The 23544-nt window shown below is 36.7% G+C and overlaps 1 protein-coding gene across 3 annotated transcripts in view; it reads right to left on the bottom strand.

The window, feature by feature from the left end:
• The window catches only part of TM9SF3 (transmembrane 9 superfamily member 3), a 34419-nt gene that overhangs the window by 8591 nt on the left and 2284 nt on the right, over positions 1-23544 (bottom strand). For all 3 annotated transcript variants that reach the window (XM_014532692.1, XM_014532694.1, XM_014532693.1), the window contains 9 exons: positions 21611-21733; positions 16024-16184; positions 14933-15010; positions 10461-10592; positions 8077-8243; positions 6498-6592; positions 5042-5172; positions 3479-3618; positions 452-520 (listed from right to left, as the gene is read on the bottom strand). In XM_014532692.1, coding sequence (XP_014388178.1) covers positions 452-520; positions 3479-3618; positions 5042-5172; positions 6498-6592; positions 8077-8243; positions 10461-10592; positions 14933-15010; positions 16024-16184; positions 21611-21733 — 1096 coding nt within the window. The remainder of the gene's footprint in view (positions 1-451; positions 521-3478; positions 3619-5041; positions 5173-6497; positions 6593-8076; positions 8244-10460; positions 10593-14932; positions 15011-16023; positions 16185-21610; positions 21734-23544) is intronic.

The raw sequence follows: 23544 nt of genomic DNA, 5'->3' as shown, positions 1-23544 counted from the left end.
CATATTTCCTAGCACTCCTGCAGGTCTCTATAGAAGAAAACTAGGAATGACTATGCCTCCAAAGACGTCAGGATAGTCTGACTGGTAGTTAATGGTTTACCTAGTTCTCTGGACACTCAGAAATATTTTAAAAATACATTAAACACCAGTAATTCCTTAAATTGTGCTTATGACCAAAAGCTGGTCTCCTAGCATTCTCTAGCATGCATGCTTTGATTTCTAAGATTTCTTACAGAATGAGAGGTCTAGAATATAATGTAAAATAAGTATAAACTTCATCTGAATATTTCAGAACAGAGCAGAAAACTACTTTTAGATAGATATATAGACCCCTTTCTGGAAGCCATGGAATTAATAGACTAACTCTGATGCTGTCCCATCCTACCCTAACTCCTAAATTCTCTAATTACAATTAAATCCCTCAAAGCATAAATACATTGTCAAAACTTACATTTCAATGAAGATTGAGCCAAAAGGTAAAATTCCTCCCAAGCAAACAATAACTGCAGGCTCCATAAACCTGGAAAATATTAAAATTAACATTAAAGTTCTAGCATGATTTTATGTTATATTATATAAAACCTGATAACAGAAAGATACTTGGTACTTAAAAATCTAAATGATAGAAACAAATCAGTAGAAGAAAAATTAAAATACAAAGAGGTACAACACAGAGGTGGGGCTTCAAATTAGTTCTAGATCAGAGTCAAAATTCTTTCCATCACTAAAGGCTGAGATAAGAATTTAGGAAACACAACTTCTTGCCAGTGAAACAACTCTAAGTCTTAAGATCCCTATCTCAATAATGTTTCCCAAACTGTGGCCTTGCCATTTCTTTGCTCAGTCTTTCATTGGTATAGTAATTCCTTTTGCTATGAATTATACCATGAAGACATTATGAGTTCTGCATTATAATGGAGACAAAGAATGAAAAAATTAAATTTCAAACCTCATTTATTCACTCAAAAAACATTTTACTATTTGCAATTGGTAATTCTCTACCTGGAATGCCTTATCTTGTCTCACACTTCCCTGCAAATATTAGCTTAAGTGTCCCTGTAACACCTTCTCTAAGTCTCCCAGGAAGAGGAGAGTCCTTCCACTATCCTTTGAATATAACTCCCCCACAGCAGTTAACACACTATACTGTGCCTGTCTAATGACATACATATCATACCTCACTGGACCATAAACTCTGGCAGGCAGAAGCTATTCAGCTAGGTATTCCCAGTGCCCAGCAGTACCTGGCACATAAATGGTACTAAACTAATATCTCTGGAATGAACAAACTAAAAAACTGAGAGGAAAATAAAAGAATTTGAGAGCTGGAAAAACTTAAAAATCATTTAATTTAGTCTTCTTTCCTCATTTTATAGAAAGTCAAGACCTATAGAGGTTAAAAATGATTTTCCCAGCCCTGGCCAGTGTAGCTCAGTGGTAGAGCATCGGCCCTTGGACCAAAGGGTGTCAGGTTCAATCCCTGGTCAAGGTCATGTATCTGGGTTGCAGGTTTGTTCCCTAGGGGGCACGTGTGGGAGGCAACCAATGGATGTGTCTCTCTCACATTGATGTGCCCCGTCCCCCCCTCTCTTTCTCCCCCTCCCTCCCTTCCATTCTTTCTAAAAATCAATTTTAAAAAAAAAATCCTCGGGTGAGGTTTAACAAAAAACAAAACAAAACAAAAATCTGCCCAAGATGATACAGTGAGAGCCAGATCTAGTCTTCAGATTTTGGTTCCCATGTGTCTATATAAAGCAAAAGAAAATATACACAAGCCTTCCTACACCTAAATTTAATCCATGGTTGACAAGGTCATGTGTTGTCCTTCCTCTCCTTCATTAGCCCTAGTGACCTAGAGAACCGTTTTGATTTCTGACTATGCTTTTCCTTTAAACTTATCCTCCCCAGTAAAAGGTGAACATCAGGATATCAATGGGCCTCAACAATCAAATTTGAAAAATATAGTTGAGTTATAAAACAGACTAGAAAATTCTCTTAAGACCAATCTTAGAAAAACTTCCCCAGTAATAGGTGAACATCAAGATATCAACGAGCCTTAACAATCAAATCTTTAAAATATAGCTGAGTTAAAAAACAGACTAGAAAATTCTTATAAGCCTAATCTAAAAAGAACAAGGATAATTACTAAGACTAGCACAGATGACTCTCCTTTAAACTATAGAAGCTATTTTATTCAGCCTTTCTTTCTATAAATGTCTACATTCCTCCAAGTCTACAAAACATTGTATAAGTACCTGAATATGTTACATTTATAATGTGGGAAATAGGAACAGAGGGTTCAATATATAACCTTATTATGAATATGTAGTCTTCTATACAGCAAATCTTATGAGCTGGGGGATGTAATAAATGTACAGTTAACACTCTCCTATTTTTATAGTAAGTAAGAATTAGGGAAAAAAGAATGCTGAACAGAATAAATCAATTTAATAAATATTAAATTTAAGATTATATTAATTATATATAATATTCAGCTTACTAATTTTAAGAGGAAAAATATATAAATGTTGAGTTCACATTATAATTACAAGAATTAGAAATATAAAGATATTAGTGGCATCTCATTTTATGTCTAAAATTTGAAAAAGTACAAATCATCTCAAATTAAAAATCATCAAGAATCATATTTTGAAGGCTGATTGGTCTATTAAACTGTAAACTATGTTTACTCTGTTGCAATTGAAGGTCTCTTCATCTGTTAAACAAAAATACTTGTCATCTTTTGTCAGGATTAATTTTGAATTACAGGAGGGCCTCAAGAACATAGCTTGTGCATACAATGTGACAGAATGTATTTGAGAGATTCTATGTATCCCAGAAATGAAGATAAAGACCGCAAGTCAGTAAACTACAATCAGTCTCAACCCTAATTCATCTCTCATTTGGTAGGATATATCTGGCTCTAAGTGTATACCAGTATTGTTTAGAATAATAAATAACCACAAAGGAAAATCAAATGATGAGGCATTGGCAAACTTTTTCTGTAAAGGTTCAGATAGTAAATACCTCAGGTTTTGCAAGTGATATGGTCTCAGATATAACTTTCTCAACTCTAATGCTGCATTGTAAAAGCAATCAGGGACAATATGTGAACGAACAGGCATGTTCCAACAAGACTTATTGTAATAAAAACAGCAGAAAGTCAAATTAGGCCTGTAGACTGCAGTTATACAACTGTTGCAGCTTTAATTCTCACCCACCCTTACACACAGTATACTTATCAAAGCATTTGACTTATCTGTAAATGGCACCAATATTCAGAAACTGAAATAAGGATAAAATGTATTACTACTTCTAACAAATAGGTTAAAGGAAAATGTAAAAAGACAAATTAAGTCAAAACTTAAGATAGTCATTCTTATAAAACAATCCAATTCCAAAGGTTGCATACATATAACAGCCTTAACAACTTCCATATTGTGAGAAACAGTCACATAAGATTTAGCATTTTCTTTACCATTTTTTCTCCGGTATGGGACGAGGCACAGCATTGACACGACAAGGAAAGTTGGGCTGACCTGACAGATTTCGGCCAAGTATTGTACCAACAAGATTTAGAGGAAGAATAACAAAAAAGCAGATGCAACAAACGGCCACCTGTAAATTAAATTAAAATGTATGTGATTACTCAGAACGATAACATTAATAAAAATAAATTAAAGGGATACAAAAATTTAAACACAACTTGATCACAAAAGAAATGTTTAGGTTCAATGTTTAGGGGAAGGAGACATATGTAATACTCTTTGTAATACTTTAAGCAATAAAACAAAATTTAACAAAAAACAAAAAAACAAATACCTGTAAGAAGCCTAACTTTATCAGATATCTTTGACATGCTAATAAGTAACTTTCATTCTGTTTCTTAGGCCACTTTGGTGCTATAATAGAAGAAACACTGGATTTGAAATTAAAAACTTATTGTTTTCTTTTTCTTGGGATAAATACCCAGAAGTGAAATTGCTGGATCATATGATAGTTCTATTTTTAATTTCTTAAGGAACCTCCATACTGTTTTCCATAGTGGTTGACTCTGTAAAGCACCAGTATATCTGTGTTTTAATGTATTTAAATAATTCAAAAAATTTCAAAGTCTGACTACAGGTAAGGATATGTGAAAAGATTTTAATATTGGTAATATGTTAATATAAATGCTTAATGAGGTTCTAAAAACAGTACAGTTCCTGAAAACAAAAAAAGTTATGAAGAAGCTTCGCTTCCTACCACTACACTCACCTATCGTTTAAAACATCCATGTTTCTTGATATGTTATTCTTTCTCTGAAATATATTCACCAGTTCCACCCATCTCTTAAAAAAAATTACTGTGTCCTCTGTGTCATACTTAAGAGATAGACTTTCACTTGTTTTTTAAATCCTCACCCAAATATATATTTTTATTGATGAGAGAAGGAAACATCAATCGGTTGCTCCCCAATCTGAGATCGAACCTGCAAACCAGGTATGTGCCTCGATCAGGAATCGAACCTGCAACCTTTTGGTGTACAGGATGATGGTCCAACCAAATGAGCCACCCGGCTAGGGTGACAGACTTACTGGCTCACAGAATCAAGAAAAAAAAGGGCAACTGTATTTTTAAAGTTAACAAGAACTATGTGAAGACTAAAAGAACTTTCTTCTTCACCTAACTTTCTAGGACTGAGTAAAGACTGGCTGTAACTATTAAAACTCATTAAGAAGCACTTTGGAGCCCTATCCGGTTTGGCTCAGTGGATAGAGCGTCAGCCTGCGGCCTGAAAGGTCCCAGGTTCAATTCCAGTCAAGGGCACATGGCGAGGTAGCAGGCTCAATTCCCAGTGGGAGGCTTACAGAAGGCAGCCGATCAATGATTCTTTCTCATCATTGATGTTTCTATCTCTCTCTCCCTCTCCCTTCCTCTCTGAAATCAATAAAAATATATATATTTTTTTTAAAAAAAATAAGTACTTTGGAGAGATTTCAGGCCTCATATTAAAATGCTTATACTTTTTCAGTTTAAAAGTATGACTCAAGCAACCTACCATTGTTCCAAAAGGAATGGCTCTTGAAGCATGGTAATAAATGGCTATAAAATTGATGAAGAAGGCAGTACCACACACCATAGCTGGGATAAGGAATGCCCCAATAAACATCTGCTTTATCCATCTCCTTCCTGGAAGAGAAGGGAAACTATGAAAATCAAAGATATAGACATTATATATTAATAGTTAAGAGCTGATTATTTAGTTCCTAATTTGACTTCCTAATAACTATTTCAAAGCAATAGCTAGTAAAGACCAGTCTGGCTATTCAAGTGCACCTAATGGAAATGCAGTTTTTGAAGAGGGTGTACTGGAAAAGAGCAATGAAGTAGTAAAATATTCTTATGTTTTGTCTTGATTCTGCTACTGATCTGCTGTGAACTTTGGTAAGCCACTCAATCGTTCAGGGATATAAGTTGGCTTAGAAGGGTGTTTTCAAACTGTTGCTTAGAGTTCTGGAGCTTCTTGTAGGTGCCAATGGACTCACTGGTGAAAAAAGAGCCCAGGTCACCAAGCCCTGCTTCAACCAGAATAAGTTCAATTTTACAGTTTTACACATTGGGGTTTCAGGGAAGCTTCATTGGGAAAGAGGGCTGCACTGCTTTAAAAAAATAAAAATAAAAAAACCCTAGGTTAAACAGTCCCTAAATTTACTCTTAGCTCTGCTGACATTGCTTAGGATGGGCTGGGAAAAATCACATTAGGAAGTCTTATCCTTAGGAATGTGATCTTAAGGTCCTTCAGTCATAACCTGAACTATCCAAATCTACTACTTTCAGCACATTTCTGACCTTTACAATTACAGGGAAAACAAATAACCCAAGGACCCTTAAATGCCATCATAGAAAGAAACAGCAAAAATCAAGTACCCTTGTATCACCCATGTATCCCCCATCATTCCAGGTCACAAAACAAACAAGGGAGTATTTAAAATAAAAGTGCTCATAAGCAAAAGACTGTGACACAGAATAACAGAAATCTTTGTGCAGGGTCCTTTGATAAACATTTAAGAGTCAACAGAAATAAAGAGCTCTACTTCCTATTCTCTTTCCACTGTCCACACTTTATCCATAAACCATAAAACATGCCTTTATATTCAACTATAAAGCTATAAACTCTATGTGGAGGCCTCCCATGGAGCACATGTAGGGAGCTAGGCACCTCAAAGTAAAATAATATCAATAACTTATATATACTTTTTACTACATGTTCCTCAGACCTAACTACTTAGTAAGCAATGGAAAGAATCTATTCATTGTTCACAATTTTAGAAAATAAAATGCAAGGAGGACCCATAAAGGCAAGATAGAACACATAATAGGTTTGAAGGAGATTATGTGAAATGGGATAGCAAAGAATTTTACAATGCCTGTATTGCCTGTTTTAAGTTTGAAATACCTCACCATAAAATATTAGCATCTATAATTAAAAAAACAAAGTGATAACTCTTAGTTACCTCCTTGTCTCGCATACAAACTTCCTCCAAAATAACCATTCACTGGAGACGTAGCAGCATAGACAAATATGGCTGTACTGAGCATTGATCCCCTCCTAAGAAGGTGAAAAGATGTGTAAGATAAATTAAAACCAACAACTTGAAGAACATATCATATAACCTATCACATTAAGATCGGTTTAATTTCAAAGTTAAATTTAACAGGAACACAAAAATATCATCCTGGGTCCTGGCTGGGTAGCTCAGTTGGTTAGAGCATTATCCTGATAACACCAAGGTTGCGGGGGTTCGATCCCTGGTCAGGATACACACAAGAATCAACCAATGAATGAACAAATGGGTGGAGCAACAAATCGATGTCTGTTTGTCTCTGTCTCCACCACTCCCCCCGCCCCTCTCTAAAAATCAATCAATAAAAACATAAATACCATCCTGGACTGCAAAGGACCTCAAAAGATTGCCTAGTGAATGAATTTCCAGTTAAAATTACACTTAAATGGTACAGGATGATGATCCTCATTTTTTTTAAAACTGCAGTAAATTTCATAATATATTCTAAAGAAATACAGGGAGGGAAAAAAACGGGTTTATAGTTGTTTATATGGAAAATAATACAATTAATACATGAAAAAACTTTCATGAACTCAACTGTAAACCTACATTTGCCAACCCTGTATATTATATTTCTTTGGCAAATATTAGAAGCTGGCACTAAAACTGTTTTTGCAACCCTGTGAGCCAATCACATCATATGGAAAAGGATATTCACCTGTTAAGAAAAATAATTAGAATACTCCTCTTTATAATTTAACTGCTTAAGTTTCTTGCCTGCTGACAGAAATATAACATAAGTAGTATAATCTATTACATTATTGTTATTACTTTAAATGGTATAACAATGAGACTTTTTTTATTTAGTTTTCCTTATACAGTTAAAATCTGCATTGGTCCACAAATCAACTTCATTCAGTTCAACAATTTCTAACCTCCCCTTACAATAATGATATCTAAGATATTCAGACCAACCCTCTTGAGTAAAACTAGACAAAATTTTTTAAATGCCTAATTGCAAAGAGAAAAATTAAATTAAGTGACAGTATCACTTGACATAACACAGAAATGTATTTAACCCACTAACAATAAATACCATTTCTGAAACTCACTATAACTAGGAAGGCAAAATATGTTCTATATATAGAAAATATTAGAAGTACTGTGAAAACCTTGTGCTTCTCATGAAGATCTAACTGGATCTTCGGCTTTAAAAAAAAATGCCTTATACACTTTGTCAAATAGTTCTGGACTACAAGTAACTCTCTCATACCTCTAATGGGACATAATCTTTATTAACCAACCAAAATGTTCAGTAAGGCTAGTAAGTTTTAGCATTTAACAGAAAAATATACTTATACATGAAAATTACTGTTCATTATTTAATTTGTCTCAATAATGACATTTATGCTATTTAAATTCTAAGAATTGTAATAAGCAAATATTTAATTATGACTGACTTTTTAAAAGGTTCCAATTATTAAAATAATTCAAGAGCAACAAAAAGTAATAAAGTACAATCACTTACTCTGTATATAAATCTTCTATCATTGCAACAATAATAACAATGAAAGAAACAGCAAATATCTGACATCCAGAACCAATGAGAGAGGAAAATATCAGTGGGTGACTTGATGGTCTAAATACATCGCCATGCACCTGCTTCCATCCATATTCATCTCCTAGGTCTCTATCCTAAATACATAAATATGTAGACAGAAGAGAAAAATCATTCAGAATGAAAATACAGAAAATAAGTGAAAATTATAATTAGAATTGTAAGTTTCCTCTCTCCAAACTTACAGCTATTTAAAGGTGTTCAACATATCAAGAAAAGAAATGTCAAATTTAAAATAATCACTGCCTTAATAACTTTTACTGAGGTCCAGAAAGGTGCTTTCTGATTCTGCTCCGAGAAATATCAAAGAATGAAAAAAGAAAATAGTCTACAGCAAAAAGAAATGGTGAAATTGGGAGAATAGCACACTGACTCTCTTAACATCACTTTCAGACACTACTCTTGCCATTTGCATCACGACTGTGGCTCATATGTGACCAGGGGCCAGGTGGAAAAGAAGAAGAGTATCAAAACCAGTACTAGATGCCCTAACAGTACAGAAATGTCCTTAATAGCCTGGAATCTAAGAAAACATATGGGGAAAATATTGAACAGTTGAATAATAATTTTTTTAAATAAATGGTATTTTTAAGATACTCTGTTTTTCCTTATATTTCCTTATTTTTACTGTTGACAATATTACAGATATCTTCCATTTTTTCCCTTTTTTCCCCACCTCTACCCAACCTTCACCCCACCTCAGACCTTCCCCATGCTATTATCTGTATCTATGAATTATGCATATATGTTCTTTGGTTAATTTTCTTTCCAACCTGAGTAAACAAGTATCTAAAACAATGTTTTTAAAGAAATAACAGCCCCTCAGGATAATCTGATTTTGTGGGGAGAGATCCTGGTCAGATATGTTTGAGAAGCACCAAATATTTTATCTACCCTCTGATACTTCACAATGCACATTAGCATATTAAAATTTAAATCTCTTTAACTGTTTCCCAACTTATTTAATGATGGAGCATATCTTCATAGAACAGCCATTAACATCCTACAGAATACATTTTTTCTCACTTACAATATCTATATCTATCTATCTATCTATCTATCTATCTATCTATGGCTAAGCAACCATCCAACCGGTAGCTATGATGCGCAATGACAACCAGGGGGTAGATGCTCTGACCGGTAGCTATGATGCTCACTGACCACCAGGGGGCAGACACTCAAGGCAGGAGCTGCCGAGCTGCAGTGACTTGGCAGCGGCAGTTCGGTTCTCAGGTGGCGCACCATGGGGTTCCAGGATGAGTCACCCGAGAACTGCCCTCTTGCAATCTGCAATCCGGGACCCCTCAGAGGATGTTGGAAAGCCGGTTTTGGCCTGATCCCTGCAGGCCAGGCCAAGGGCCACCTGCTGGAGGGACCCCACTCACCCTGCAGACGCCCTTTGATCCGAGGTGCCGCCCAGGTGCAGCTGGCCGGGGCAGGACCATGGGAGGTTGGCTCCAGGGCGTGTCTGGCCCGTCTCACTGAGTCCCGCCCCACTGGCCACCTTCTAATTAATTTCCTTTCAATGTGCACAAATCCGTGCACTGGGGCACTAGTTGGTCTGTAATTTTGTAAAAATATTTAGAAAACAAACACCTCCCTATTGATGTAGTCCCATTTGTTTTAAACTAAATGTAAATTAATACTTTTGCCAACTTCCTGAACTGTATACAATATTTAATAGTATTAGAAAAACACCAACACAGATCTACAACCTCCTTGTTGCAATTTTTAAATCAAAAGCTCTGAAAACTGAGTTTGTTTCATAAATTTGGCATATCCTTATTTTGAGGCAAAACTCGGACTGAATTAACAATGGGTTATTTATACTGTTTATCCCACCTAGGGTGAACATTCATATGTTTTGCTGAAAAAAAATTAAGATTCGATTAGAGATCTCCGCCAAGAGTTTACACCTTTCTAAAACCTGAAAATTCTGAATTCTGAAACTTACCTGACCTCAATATTGTGGACCTACTATCCAACATTCAAAACACAGTAATATTGCCCTAACCGGTTTGGCTCAGCGGATAGAGCGTCGGCCTGCGGACTCAAGGGTCCCAGGTTCAATTCCGGTCAAGGGCATGTACCTTGGTTGCGGCCACATCCCCAGTAGGGGGTGTGCAAGAGGCAGCTGATCAATGTTTCTCTCTCATCGATGTTTCTAACTCTCTATCCCTCTCCCCTCCTCTCTGTAAAAAATCAATAAAATATATTTTAAAAAAAACAAAAACAAAACACAGTAATATTGAGTTAATTTGTTTTTATAAGTACAATATAAAATGTATGCTCACCATGTCATCCATTTCTTCTTCTTTACTGTACCGAGCATAATCTTTTCTTAAAGTTCTCATTAAAATCATTGAAACTAATCCCACCAAGAAGATAACCATCATGAAGGAGTTGAAAATTGAAAACCAATGAATCTAAAAAGAACAGAAAATATTACTTACATAAAAATAGCAGTCACAAAATTCACAGGTCCCATGAAGACCATGGAATGCTAATACAAAAAAAATTTTTTTAATTTTTACATAAAAATCTAAACTTCAGACACACTGGGGATGAGTATTCACTATACAATGGAATTTGTTTTCAGTAAGTTTCAGATACACTAAGAACATGATATTGTTCATTGAGATTTTCACAATCAAATTTATTATACAAATAAAGTATAATTTGGCTTTAAAACATAGACTAGTCAGCATTACAGAGAAGAACCTGGAGCTTTAAAGTCAAACAGACCTGGGTAGTTCAGGCTCTGCCAATTTCTAGCATGTGACCCCAATATCCCTATAAATGAAGAAAATAATACTATCTCGTAATCTGTATGGTTTAATAACATGTAAAAAGTATGGCACCATGTCTGGCATAGAGCAATGAATGATAAATGTTAGTTTCCTTCCCTCTAACTGAGCAACAATCTGAAAATCTCCTTTGAATACCAAGATTAAACCGTCATAGTTGGTGGGCATGGAGGTAGGCCACCTTCCTGAATCATCTGCTTCACTTTCAGTTTGTCCTCTCACTCTGCTGCCATCATTATTCACTCCTTTCCAAATTAGCTCTCCATGGTGCAGAGAACACTAAGGTACCCCATAGTTTCATAATGTTCCCAAGGCTCTTGACTTTGATTTCACTCACACATTTGTCACAAAATTATGTTCACATCCTGATTCATATAATCACAAGGTACTACTGTATCTCTGAGTGCCTCTCAGAACTGAGTGCATCTGGCTTCCACTAGGTCTGGAGCACTGTCCAGTAATTCCTTTACATTTCAATTCACAAAATAGAAAAGATTCAAGGCCCCAATTTCATTTATTTTTTTTTGTATTTATCCTCCTAGCCTTTTATTCCTCCTGTCAATCTCCTAGAAATTGTTTCTCCTCATACACCACTCCTCTCATTTTGAACCCCAAAACTTACACCTTTCTCCCCACCATCAGTAATCTCCAAAGGTCCCTATCTAAAATAGTACCTACTACCTGGGATTGTTATTTGTTTTAAGCAAGATAATGAATGTAAAGCATATAGCATAGTGCCTGACATATAGTAAAACACTAAAAAAATTTTAAGTTGTTATTACTATTATCTTTTAAAGTGTTTGCTTGATCTTTTGTCTACTCACTGTTTCAATCTTTTTACCTCCCTCCTTTCAATGGCAACACTTTTCAAATGAGACTACAGGTCCTACTTCCCTCACTTACTCCTAAACACAATGCCATCACACTTTGTCCCACAAAATTTCTCTCAAAGATCTGCAATGAACATCTAAGTCAATTCAGTGATCCAGAGGTCAATTAGTTGCCCCCACTCTCCTTGCTCTCCCTGCCATGTTTGATCTTTGCTGACACTATGCCATCCTACTTCACTGACTGCTGCTTCTCCTCTTTCATCCTTGATGCCGGCTCCTCCCACCTTTGTGAACTTTTCCAAAAGCTTCAGTCTTGGTACTCAGCAGAGACTTCCTGGGGCTCTCAGAACTTTTAACTAGAATTCCAATGATGATGGTAACACCCTCTGCCACCTACCCTACCCCGCCCCAAATCTCTAGCTCTCTTTCTCCCATTCATGTTTCAGACTTTAGCTAATTCTGATCATTTCCACTTGAATGTCTTTCTGGAATTTCAGACTGCCCTAAAATAAACTATTAATCTTCCGCCTCACATATAACAACTCTCTTCTGACTTCTAACTTCTACTAATGGTACTAACATTTGGCTTTGAGAATCTGAAATTATCTCTGGTTCTTCCTTCTCCTTAATCCTTCCTTGGTAATAATTACTAGCCCCCTTTTTTTTTTTTTTAAACTTTGGAATGTCTCTTGTATCTAACCCTTCCTCTCCATTCCCATGTCATCCCCTCACACCCTGATAATTCTAGTGGCCTCCTAGTTGGCCTTCTTTATTTTTGGTCTCTCCCCTTCCTTTCAAACTGTTCTATAAAAAGTTACCCAGTGAATTTTTCTGAAACATCATGTTCATATATCACTGCTCTAAAACTTATAGTGACTCCCTATTTTCTCACATATCAAATGTAAGCTATTTCCCTAATATTCTGTACCCTTTGTAATATGGCCACCTCACTTTATTTAGCCAACCTTTCTTTCCATTGTATCCTATATTCCAATCAGGCCTATTCTTCCTCAGTGACCCACAAGTACAGCATACTCATTTCCACCTATGTAGCCTTCTCATAATTCCTTTCACATGGGATCTACTTCTGTCCACATTTGAAAATTCTACTACCGTTTAAAGCCCAACTCAACAACCCTTTCTTCCATACAATCTCTCATTGACATAGTCTAGTTATTCATAGACATACTCCTGCTCCAAACTTTTGCAAGTACATACATAGACTTTTTAACATGAAGAAGGCACTGTCTTCTATAATTAGGATAGATTTTAACTGGGGGTAATCTGCTGAGTTGTGCACTAGTGTGAAAGACAGTCCTGGCTGTTACCCACCCTGAGGATTCAGGCAAGTGACAACTCTATGGCTCTCCCCGAAAAACAGGAGACAGCCAACTGCCTCTGCCTCTTCATGAGATCTCTTTCTTCATTCAACAATTTAATGTATACTTGCTGATATTATAAAGAAAATAATGAATGCATTATATTTTGAAATATTTGCAAAAAAAAGTTACATAAACTTAAGTTTATCACAAAAGTATCATTCAAAATTTATAAAAGCAGCCTATAATTATAGCCTTTTCCAAAGATTTTATTTTGTTCCCACCCTGGGAAATTAATGACCCAAAAAAAGACAAAAGAAAAAAGATGATCTTATTATACTGCTAATATTTCTAACAAAACTCTGTATTTTCTAATCAAATATTTGAACTTCAAACCAATACCTATTATAATGTACCACTAATAACCTGACACTATAATATCCACTAATTCAAAAAATGATGACGTACTGTGATTTTTAATTATATGGAATGTTTTTTAAAAATAATAAAGAAATCAGATGTCACAAAGGAGTTACTAACTCCACAAACTGCTGACTCCAGCACCCTCTAGTGTTGCTAATCTTAAAGCAGAGCCCAGGTTTGTCATGAATTTTCACACTGGAGATGAAGAGCTAACTACAGCACCAGTGCTGCCTGTACTGAGCACCTGCTATGTGTCAAACACTGAACTAGGTACTTTATAATACACTATCAAATGGAATTTCACAGCAAGTACGCAATGTATTATAATTCTTGCTTCACTACTAAGGAGACAGAAGCTCAAGAACTGAGTAATCTGACCAAGGTTATAGTTGGTGGCAGACAGACTGTATCAGCTCTAGCGCCTAAGCCTGCACTTGTAGTCATTGTATTAGAAACAATCCTTGCACTTATGTGATAGATCCCATCTGCCTACTTAAGGAAAACCTGTAGTTAATTCTCCCCTGTTCTCCTGCACTGTCCATTTTGCACTCTCTACTGAACACTATTCAACATATAAACATGTTTTTCTTACATCTCAAAAAAAAGAAAATCTCCTGACTCCATCTTTTCTACTAGCTATTGTACCGTTTCTTTGCTCTCTTTACCAGCCAAACTTGCTGTCTTCAAATCTCCTCTCATTCTCTTACAATGGCTCTATTCAGATTTTGCCCCACCACCACACCAAAACAACTTTGTCAAGTTCACCATTGACGCTGGGTAAATCCGATAGTCACTTTCAGAACCCTTCTTACTTGACCCATCAGCAACAATTCAGAACTAATTTCTCTATCCTTCATTATATACTTTCTTCTCTTGATTTCCAGAAATACCATACAATCTTTCCCCCTCTACTTTACTGGTATGTCCTCAAAGCCCTTAGCTGATTTCTCTTCCCCCTATTCTCCCCCAACTTTTATTACTGCCCCCAGGGCTCAGTCCTTAGTGCTCTTCTATTTCTACATACTCTTCCCTGGTAATTGCATCCAGTCTCATAGCTTTATATACTATGTGCATGCCAATGGCTGCAAAATTTGTATCTCTACCCAGACCTCTCTCCTGACTGAACTCCAGATTGATATATCCAACTGGCTAGTCGGTATCTCTATTTGGATGTCTTACAGACACTGCAAAACAAACACGTCCTAAACTGTACTCTGATTTTCCCCTCCAAACCTCCTCCTATCATCCTTTCCACACTGATCTCATTAGTTATATCTTTGAAATCCACAGCCCTAGCACAGTGCCCTACATATGGCAAATGCTCATTAATGTTCGTTAAACTGATTGGAGCACATATTGAATATCTTAAAATACACAATTTACCTACCCTGTGTTGAAAAAAAGATGGATCAAGGTATTTGTCAAATCTATCTTCAAATTTTACATCTGATTTTTTCCATTTTACCTGAAAAAAAGTTTTCATTTGAAAATCAAGGCCAATAAACAAATTAATAATCTGATAACAAAACTCTGAGCAAAATTTGAAATGATTTACACTTAGAATAAGAAATTACAGAAATGGTAGAAAATTACTACCAATTTCAGAAGTTGAAAGATATGATAAAATAACCAACTTTCCTCTGTAATAACAACACTTACAACTTTACTTAGAAGAATCATTTCAGTTTTCAAGAATTAACTATTGCTGACTTATATATTCTGACTCAATAAATGTGATAAGAACTCAATTAGACCAATTAAAATAAGAATCTGTATGTCTTTATCTTTAGATTGCAATAGTTATTATAATTATCACATTTCTTCATTACTTCAGTTGTGCAAATATGATTTGCACTAGGAACATACGTACAAAGATTGAAAAACTTTCAAAATTGGCTACTACCCATTGACTCATTCCAGTTACCAGAAAAAAAAAAAATGGCAAAGAGAGAAGCTACCTACATCAGATTTCTCTTCTTTACACTATTTTTAATTGTAATGGAAGAGAATTAACTTGACAGTCACAAAGGACTCTGACAAGCTCTTACTCTGCAGGAACATTTTATTCCAATTGATAGAGCAAAAATGGTAAACTATACCCATCCAGTACTTTTCAATACAACATCATCTCTATCTGAAACAGTAAAAGGGAAAGAAAACAAGGAACACTGTGATCTCAATTGTAACCATAAAAATACATGACTAGGTTCATTAGCTGCCCAGTTACAATAGTAAACTTTACTATAGCAAATGGTAGGTACTGCAAATGCATAATTGGTATCTACTTCTACAGACCTGAAACAAATCTCCTTGCTTTTAAGAGGCTTACTTACATACATTGAGGAAATAGTTTTAATAATATTTCTTGTCATCCAATTTCAAGCTCTATTTTCATTTACTAAAATTGAAAAATGCACTTAATTTTTTATATTAGGTCACAAACCCTTCTTCCCTATATCAAATTATTTTAATACTTACTGAATATGACATCTGGATTTTAGTATTGGGAACCAATTTCACTTTTCCTTCACTAGTTAGATTAACATCAACAATTCGATTACCATTAAACCCTATTTCAAGTTTTTTGTAGGTCCAAAGATAGTAATCTTCTCCATTTTCATCTGCTTCACCAACAATACCTACAAAAGAAATAACACGTTATACAAGGTAATTTCACTTAATATTTAAAATACGTTAGAACCAAAATATCATAAAATGTTTTTATAAAAAAGCAATATTATCATTATTCCTCATAGTTAGAATAAGGCAAAATTGCAGGCTGGACTTCCACTCTTTGTTAACTACGTGGCTAACACAAACCATGAACACAACATGGTAAAAAAAAAAAAAAGTGATATATAACCTATCAATATAACTATCACTAATTTGATTCTTGAAGTTCATTAGTAGCACCTTCATTATAATAATTATCACCTTATCTGTGTCTACCCACAACAGTTCAAAATCTCAGAAAATTTAGTCAAACTAAAATTAAAACTAAGGTCTCCACAGGCCCAGTCCAGTACTTTCTCTAATAACCTGATTTACCCATTCTGAATAAGCTGTGCATATGTGTATATGAGTACCAGAACTTAAAATGCCTCTTTTTTTATAGCTCAAGTTCTGGACTACATTAAAATGAAAGATGACCTGGAACCATAAAACTCCTAGAAGAAAACAAAGGCAGTAAACTTTCTGACATCAGTCTTAGCAATATTTTTTTGAATATGTCTCCTCAGGCAAGGGCAGCAAAAGCAAAAATAAACAAATAGGACTACACCAAATTAAAAAGCTTTTGCACAGCAAAGGAAACCATCAACAAATTGAAAAGAGGAAAAGATATGTGCAAATGGTTTATCCAATAAAGGATTAATATCCAAAGTATATAAAGAACTCATACAACCAGATATCAAAAAAAAAAAAAAAATCCAACTTAAAAATGGGCAGAATATAAGGTGACAGGAGAAGATTTGACTTTGGGTGGTGGGCCCAAGGTGCAATATGCACATCTTGTGACATAGAAACCCATACCTGAAACCCATACCTGTATGTTCATGTTGACCAATGATACCCCAATCACTTTAATAAATAAATTTAAAAATTACCTAAAGGGTAGAAGACCTGAACAGACATTTTTCCAAAGAAGACATACAGATGACCAACAGGCACATGAAAAGATGCTCAACATCACTAATCAGCAGGGAAATGCACATCAAAACCATGATATACCACCTCACACCTGTCAGACTGGCTATTATCAAAATGGCATAAAATAAGTGTTGGTTAGGATATAAAGAAAAAGGAACCCTCAGACACTGTTGGAGGGCATATAAACTGGTGCAATCACTAGGAACTTCATGCTGTTCCTCAAAAAATTAATAAAAATAGAACTACAATACCACCCAGCAATTCCACTGTGGGGTATTTATTTAAAGAAAACAAAAACACGAATTCAGCATCACCAATTCAGCACCCCTATGTTCACTGCAGCATTATTTACAATAGCCAAAATACGGAAACACCCTAAGTATCCAATGATAGATGAATGGATAAAGAAGATGTGGTACATATATACAATGGAATACTACTCAGCCATATAAAATAATGAAATCTTACTATTTGCCACAACATAAATGGACCTAGAGAGTATTATGCTTAATGAAATAAGTCAGACAGAGAAAGACAAATACTATATGACTTCACTTATATGCGGAATCTAAAAAACAAGACAAATGAACAAATAAAACAAAACAAAAACAGACTCAGATACATAGAACAAACTGGTGGTTGCCAGAGGGACAGGAGAAGGGAACATAGGCAATATACATGAAAGGATTAAAGGGTATAAACTTCTAGTTATAAAATAAATAAGTCATGGGAAAGAAACAAACAGCATAGAGAATATAGTCAATAATCTATATATATAAAAGCCAAGCGACCGGAACGATTAGTCACTATGACACACACTGCGGCCAGCCAACTGGCCGTCAGAGGTGGGGCCAGCTGGCCAACCTCCTGTGGCCCCTCCCCCCCAGCCAGCCTGGCTCCGATAGGGCTCTCCCCCTTCACAGGTGGGGCCGGCCAACCTCCCGCCGCCTCCCCCCCAACCTCCCCCGCACCCCACCGCTGGCCCGGCCCCCAATCGGCTCCAATCAGGGCTGGCCGACCGGACCCCACCCGGGCACGAATTCATGCACCAGGCCTCTAGTATTGTAATAATTCTATATGGTGACAAAAGATAACTAGATCATGGTGATCACTGCATACTGTATATAAATATTGAATTGCTATGTTGTACACCTGAAATGAATATAATAAGTCAATTATACTTCAAATAGTGCCCTGGTGCACGGATTCGGGCACATGAAAAGGAAATTAATTAGAAGGTGGCCGGTGAGGTGGGACTGGGTGAGATGGGCTGGACATGCCCTGGAGCCAACCTCCCGCAGTCCCTCCCTGGCCGGCCGAACCTGGGGCTGTGCTGTGGCTACAAGGGCATCTGCAGAGTGAGCAGGGTCCCTCCAGCCTGGCCTGCGGGGACTGGTCCAAAACCGGCTCTTCGACATCCCCCGAGGGGTCCTGGATTGCGAGAGGGTGGCTCTCGGGTGACGCATCACGGAATCGGGCTCCCTCCTCTCTGGTTCCAGGGTGCATCACCCAAGAACTGCCGCTGCCAAGTCACTGCAGCTCGGCAGCTCCTGCATTGAGCAGACGTCTGCCCCCTGGTGGTCAGTGTGTGTCATACCTACCGGCCGGTCAGACAGTCGCTTAGCCTTTTATATATATACTAGAGGCCCGGTGCACAAAAATTTGTGCACTGGGGGGGGTTGGGGGGGAGTCACCTCAGCCCGGCCTACGCCCATTTGCAGTCCAGGACCCCTTGGGGGATGTCCACCTGTCGACTTAGGCCCACTCCCCAGGGGATCAGGCCTAAGCTTGCAGTCAGACATCCTTCTGGCAGCCAGGGATCCCTCGGGGGATGTCCAACTAAAGGCTTAGGCCCCCAAGGGAGCTGTGATGAGGAAGCTGGGATGACAGAGGAGCCACACTATCCCGCCCCACCGCCCTGGGTCAGGTCACACATGGGATGCCCGAGCGGGCCGACGGATCGCTGCTGCCCCGCCCGGCCGCCCCAGGTCGAGTCGCACATAGACGCCCAGGTGGGCCAGGTTGCAGATAGCAGGCCCAGATGGCGGCAGGGCAGGCAGGATGACGCTGTCCTGCCCCACCACCCCGGGTGGCAAATAGCAGGCCCGGATGGCGGCAGGGGAGGCGGGATGGCACTGACCCGCCCTGCCTGCAGTATGCAGGCCTGGATGGCGGCGGGGCAGGTGGGATGGTGCTGACGCGCCCTGCCAGCAGTATGCAAATTAGCCGCTATCTTTGTTGGTGGTTAATTTGCATATTGTGCTGATTAGCCCATGGGAGGCGTAGCGAAGGTATGGTCAATTACCATGTCTGTCTATTATTAGATAGGATAGATATATAGATATATAGATAGATTAAAAAAATGAAAGAAGTGTTGAAGATAAATGGTAATGAGGCAATAGGTTTAAAATGATCACTTTGAAAACAACTAGGATATTGGAAGAGTTAGACCTAAACAGTGTGAGGGCAGTTAAGTGGTAGATGAAGATCTATCTCTTGTGCCCATATACTACTATCAGCTATTTATCCAATATTCCCTACCCAAGCCTATATACTTCCCAGGAGCCTTATGCTTAAAGTTAATCCTTAAGGCCTCTCCTCTATGATCAATGCATTTCATGAAAGTATTATGGGGAGGGAGGGGAAAGGGGGAGATTATTTCTTAAAGGATTATTTTTATTAACTAAAGTTGCTCTAATTGGTAAATATTTAAGTAATACAGTTTTGTTTTGTTTGGGGTTGTAGAGAGTTAATAAAATCCTAATAATTTCATCAAGGTTTGTTTATCTATCTACTCTGGGGGTAGAGATACAATTACAGCAAGTAAAAAGCTATTCTCAAGGGGGCTTTTAAAAGAGTTTCAAACCTTTACCCCAAGAAAAGCCAGATAAAAAATTATTTTCTGAGAAGAATTCACATGGTTCAGACATTCTAGGACACCCAAAAGAATCTCCCCTAAATATGGCAGACCCTGGAATCCCAGGGCTAAAGAAGATTTAAGACAAGAAAGTATAGTTGCCATATTATAAGGAGGCCCACAGAAATAACTGGAAGAAACCTAGGGTTCCAGATAAGAAACTCATAAGCAATGGAGAAGACCAGCAGAGGAGCCTGGTATCTCACCAAAAAAAGGAAATCCAAACTAATGGGTTCTCCTGAACTAGAGGCTCAGAAATCATTAGCAAAATTTCAATGTCTTCCTGATACCCTCAGAACTGATCACAGAAATGTCTGTTTTAATGTAATACTAATTACAGTCATTTATATGAAATGCTTGCTATTTATACCTAATTAACATGCAACACAGTAACGATGATGCATACAATTATATCCTAAGATTAACTTTCGTGTAAATTTCATCTTAGTACCACACTGAACTCTGATCTTATATATGTGCAGTCTTTCAGTTTGCTGCTCATGAATATAGTAGTCTGCTAACAATTTTAAGAATCAGAGTATTAATTTTACATAGAAACAGGTGTTCCAATTCTATCACCACCACCATCCAGAAAAGGCTAACACAAAGACCACTAACAAAAAAATGTGACCAAACATGCTAGCTATGATAGCTGGCTGTGCTTCGCAGTTTAAATAACTTAACAAGTCTAACACAAACAATGTTTGGATTATGCCATAGCTCTTCTCCATTAATAGAGATAAACAAACTAAACAAAAAAATTAAACAGAAAAAAAGCTAAAACAAAAAAATTTTAAACATATAGTTTTGTAAAATAACATAGGAACTAGCAAAACAAGTCATTCAGGAACCTATCATATCTAAAACCCATACTACCACAGCTCCACATGAAACAAAACCAGAATAAATTTTCAAAGTCCTATTTAGTTCCTTTGATTGCATTTGGCAGTGCAAGTCAAAATAAGATGTGAGAAAAATGGGAGGAGGGGAAATATTTTGGATTGTTCAAAGCAACTTTTAATCCCTTGAATATGAAAAGTTATACTGCATAAAAATTACATATTGAGCCCTAACCAGTTTGGCTCAGTGGATAGAGCGTCGGCCTGCGGACTGAAGGGTCCCAGGTTTGATTCCGGTCAGGGGCATGTACCTTGGTTGTGGACCCATCCCTAGCAGGAGGTGTGCAGGAGGCAGCTGATCAATGTTTCTCTCTCATCGATGTTTCTAACTCTCTATCCCTCTCCCTTCCTCTCTGTAAAAAATCAATAAAAAAAGATATTTAAAAAAAAAACTACATATTGAGGGAGTTTCACTTAAGGTTTGGCAATGTCAAAACCCTTCAAGTAACAGGGGACCATAAAATTGCTATTAAAATTATGCTATGGAAAACAGTGAAAACACATTTACTGATTTAGTTTATAATCACCTTAACAGAGTCATTAACATAAATGTTGATTATGCAAATATTCTCAAACTTTAAATATAACATACAATACTCACCCCATATCGGTAAGTCATCTATGTACATCTGGTACCAGTAGTGATTTTTGATAGCATACACAAATGCATCTCTCTTTTCTTTATCTAAGTCAATTTCACAGTAAGTGGCTGGCATCACATCATCTGCATAAAATAAAAATTGCAAATTAACACACTGGTTTGCAAAATAGTTACAGAAAAAAATAACAAGAAAAAATACAACTGGAGGTGCAACGTTGACAAGACTCCAAGGAACCGCCAACTCTCAGGGAATAACACCTGGCCAGTTCTTGTTCTTTTCATCTAAAAGTGCTTAGTCTGAAGGGAAAATAAATCCCACTTTGATAGCCCATGAAAACTGACCCCCTCTATCTAAAGAAAGAAGAAAGGCTACGACAGCTGAATGAGTCTCTTCTTCAGTAAATAAGGGTAAGGTTTTCAAAAACTGATGAAATCTGTCCATCATAGCAAAGTAGGATTCAGGGTTTTTGCCTATTTTCTCTTTCTGATTCCACTTTAATAAATTAGAAATGTGCGTCAAATGGAGAAAGTATGTAATAAACACAGTACTGAGTTTCTCGAAGATCACACATTCTAGTCTGTTTTCTCCTTACACAAGCCTCAGGGCAGGTTCACGATATTTCATAAAACTATAGGCTATGACTGTGGTTTAAATTTATAACTTAATTTTATAATTAAGCCCCAAGGAATGTAATGGGGGGGGGGGAAGAATGCAAACATGTATACCTATTTTCAACAACAAAAAATATTCTAAAAACAAGAATAAAATTTAACGAATTAAAATAAAATATTATCTTTAAAATATCTCATTTCACATCATCCAAAAGTGCTAAAAATAACAGGAGTCAGTTGCTGTTCATTTTACACATGTAGGCAATGAAGTCATATTGGAATAAACAACTTTACTGAAACCAATACAGTAAAAGAAATAGGATTAAAATTCAAAGCTCCTGATTACAAGATCCATGCTCTATTCAAAAATCAAGACACCTAATCAAAGATCCTACAAAAATTCAACTTTTCAAGCTTCTGCTTATCAGATTAAAAATGTCTATCAGAAAATACCTCTCTGATAAACTTTACAGAGGAAAATAAAAAGTATAAACGCACTCAAAAGACCCGATAAAATAGATACTTGAAAAATAAATAAGGAGGATCTTTTCCAATTTTAAAATGTTTTTTACTTCAAATTTAAAGCCACACTATCCTATAAGTATTGAGAGTATAAATTAATACAGCACTTTTAAATACATTCTAAGCCAATGATACAAGTTTGAAATTAAGGATTTACACAAAATATTTAAGTATCCATACACACCCCATTACATCCCCACATCTCAGAAATTACTCCAATATGAATCTATGAAGGTTTTCCCCAACCACATATGTCCAATTAGTCACTAGAGGGTTTACTAGAAAACACTTTTGAGAAATATGCTAGGAAAATATAAAGTTATTAACAATTATTTATTTTACTTTATAACATTCAAAATAAATCTTTGTTATGGAGGGGAGTCTATGGAGGGAAAAGGGGGACATCTATTTCCAACAATAAATATAAATTTACTAGTAAATAAATAAATCTTTGTTAGTTTTCCTAAATGCAATACACTTAAGTTATAGGTTAAAACATTTCTTAGAGTCTAGAGCAGTGGTACTCAACTAAGGGCTATTAGCAACCTCTGAAGACTTTTTGGTTGTCACAACTGGTAGTGCTGCTGGCATCTAGTGGGTAAAGCAAGAGACACTTCTACAATGTACAGGACAGCCCCCCGACATAAAGACTTATCCAGCCGTAACATCAATAGTTCCAAAGCTGAGAAACCCTGGTCTACAATATAACTTCTATTAGAAGGACTATTAAGGTGTACTTACCGACACAGAACCTAGCGAGAGAACTTAATTCCAATTCAACGCGTCAGAACCTAGGGACA

Source organism: Myotis brandtii, unplaced genomic scaffold (genome assembly GCF_000412655.1).
Source record: "Myotis brandtii unplaced genomic scaffold, ASM41265v1 scaffold902, whole genome shotgun sequence".
Taxonomy (NCBI): Eukaryota; Metazoa; Chordata; class Mammalia; order Chiroptera; family Vespertilionidae; genus Myotis; species Myotis brandtii.
This window is presented reverse-complemented; position numbering and strand designations above follow the sequence as displayed.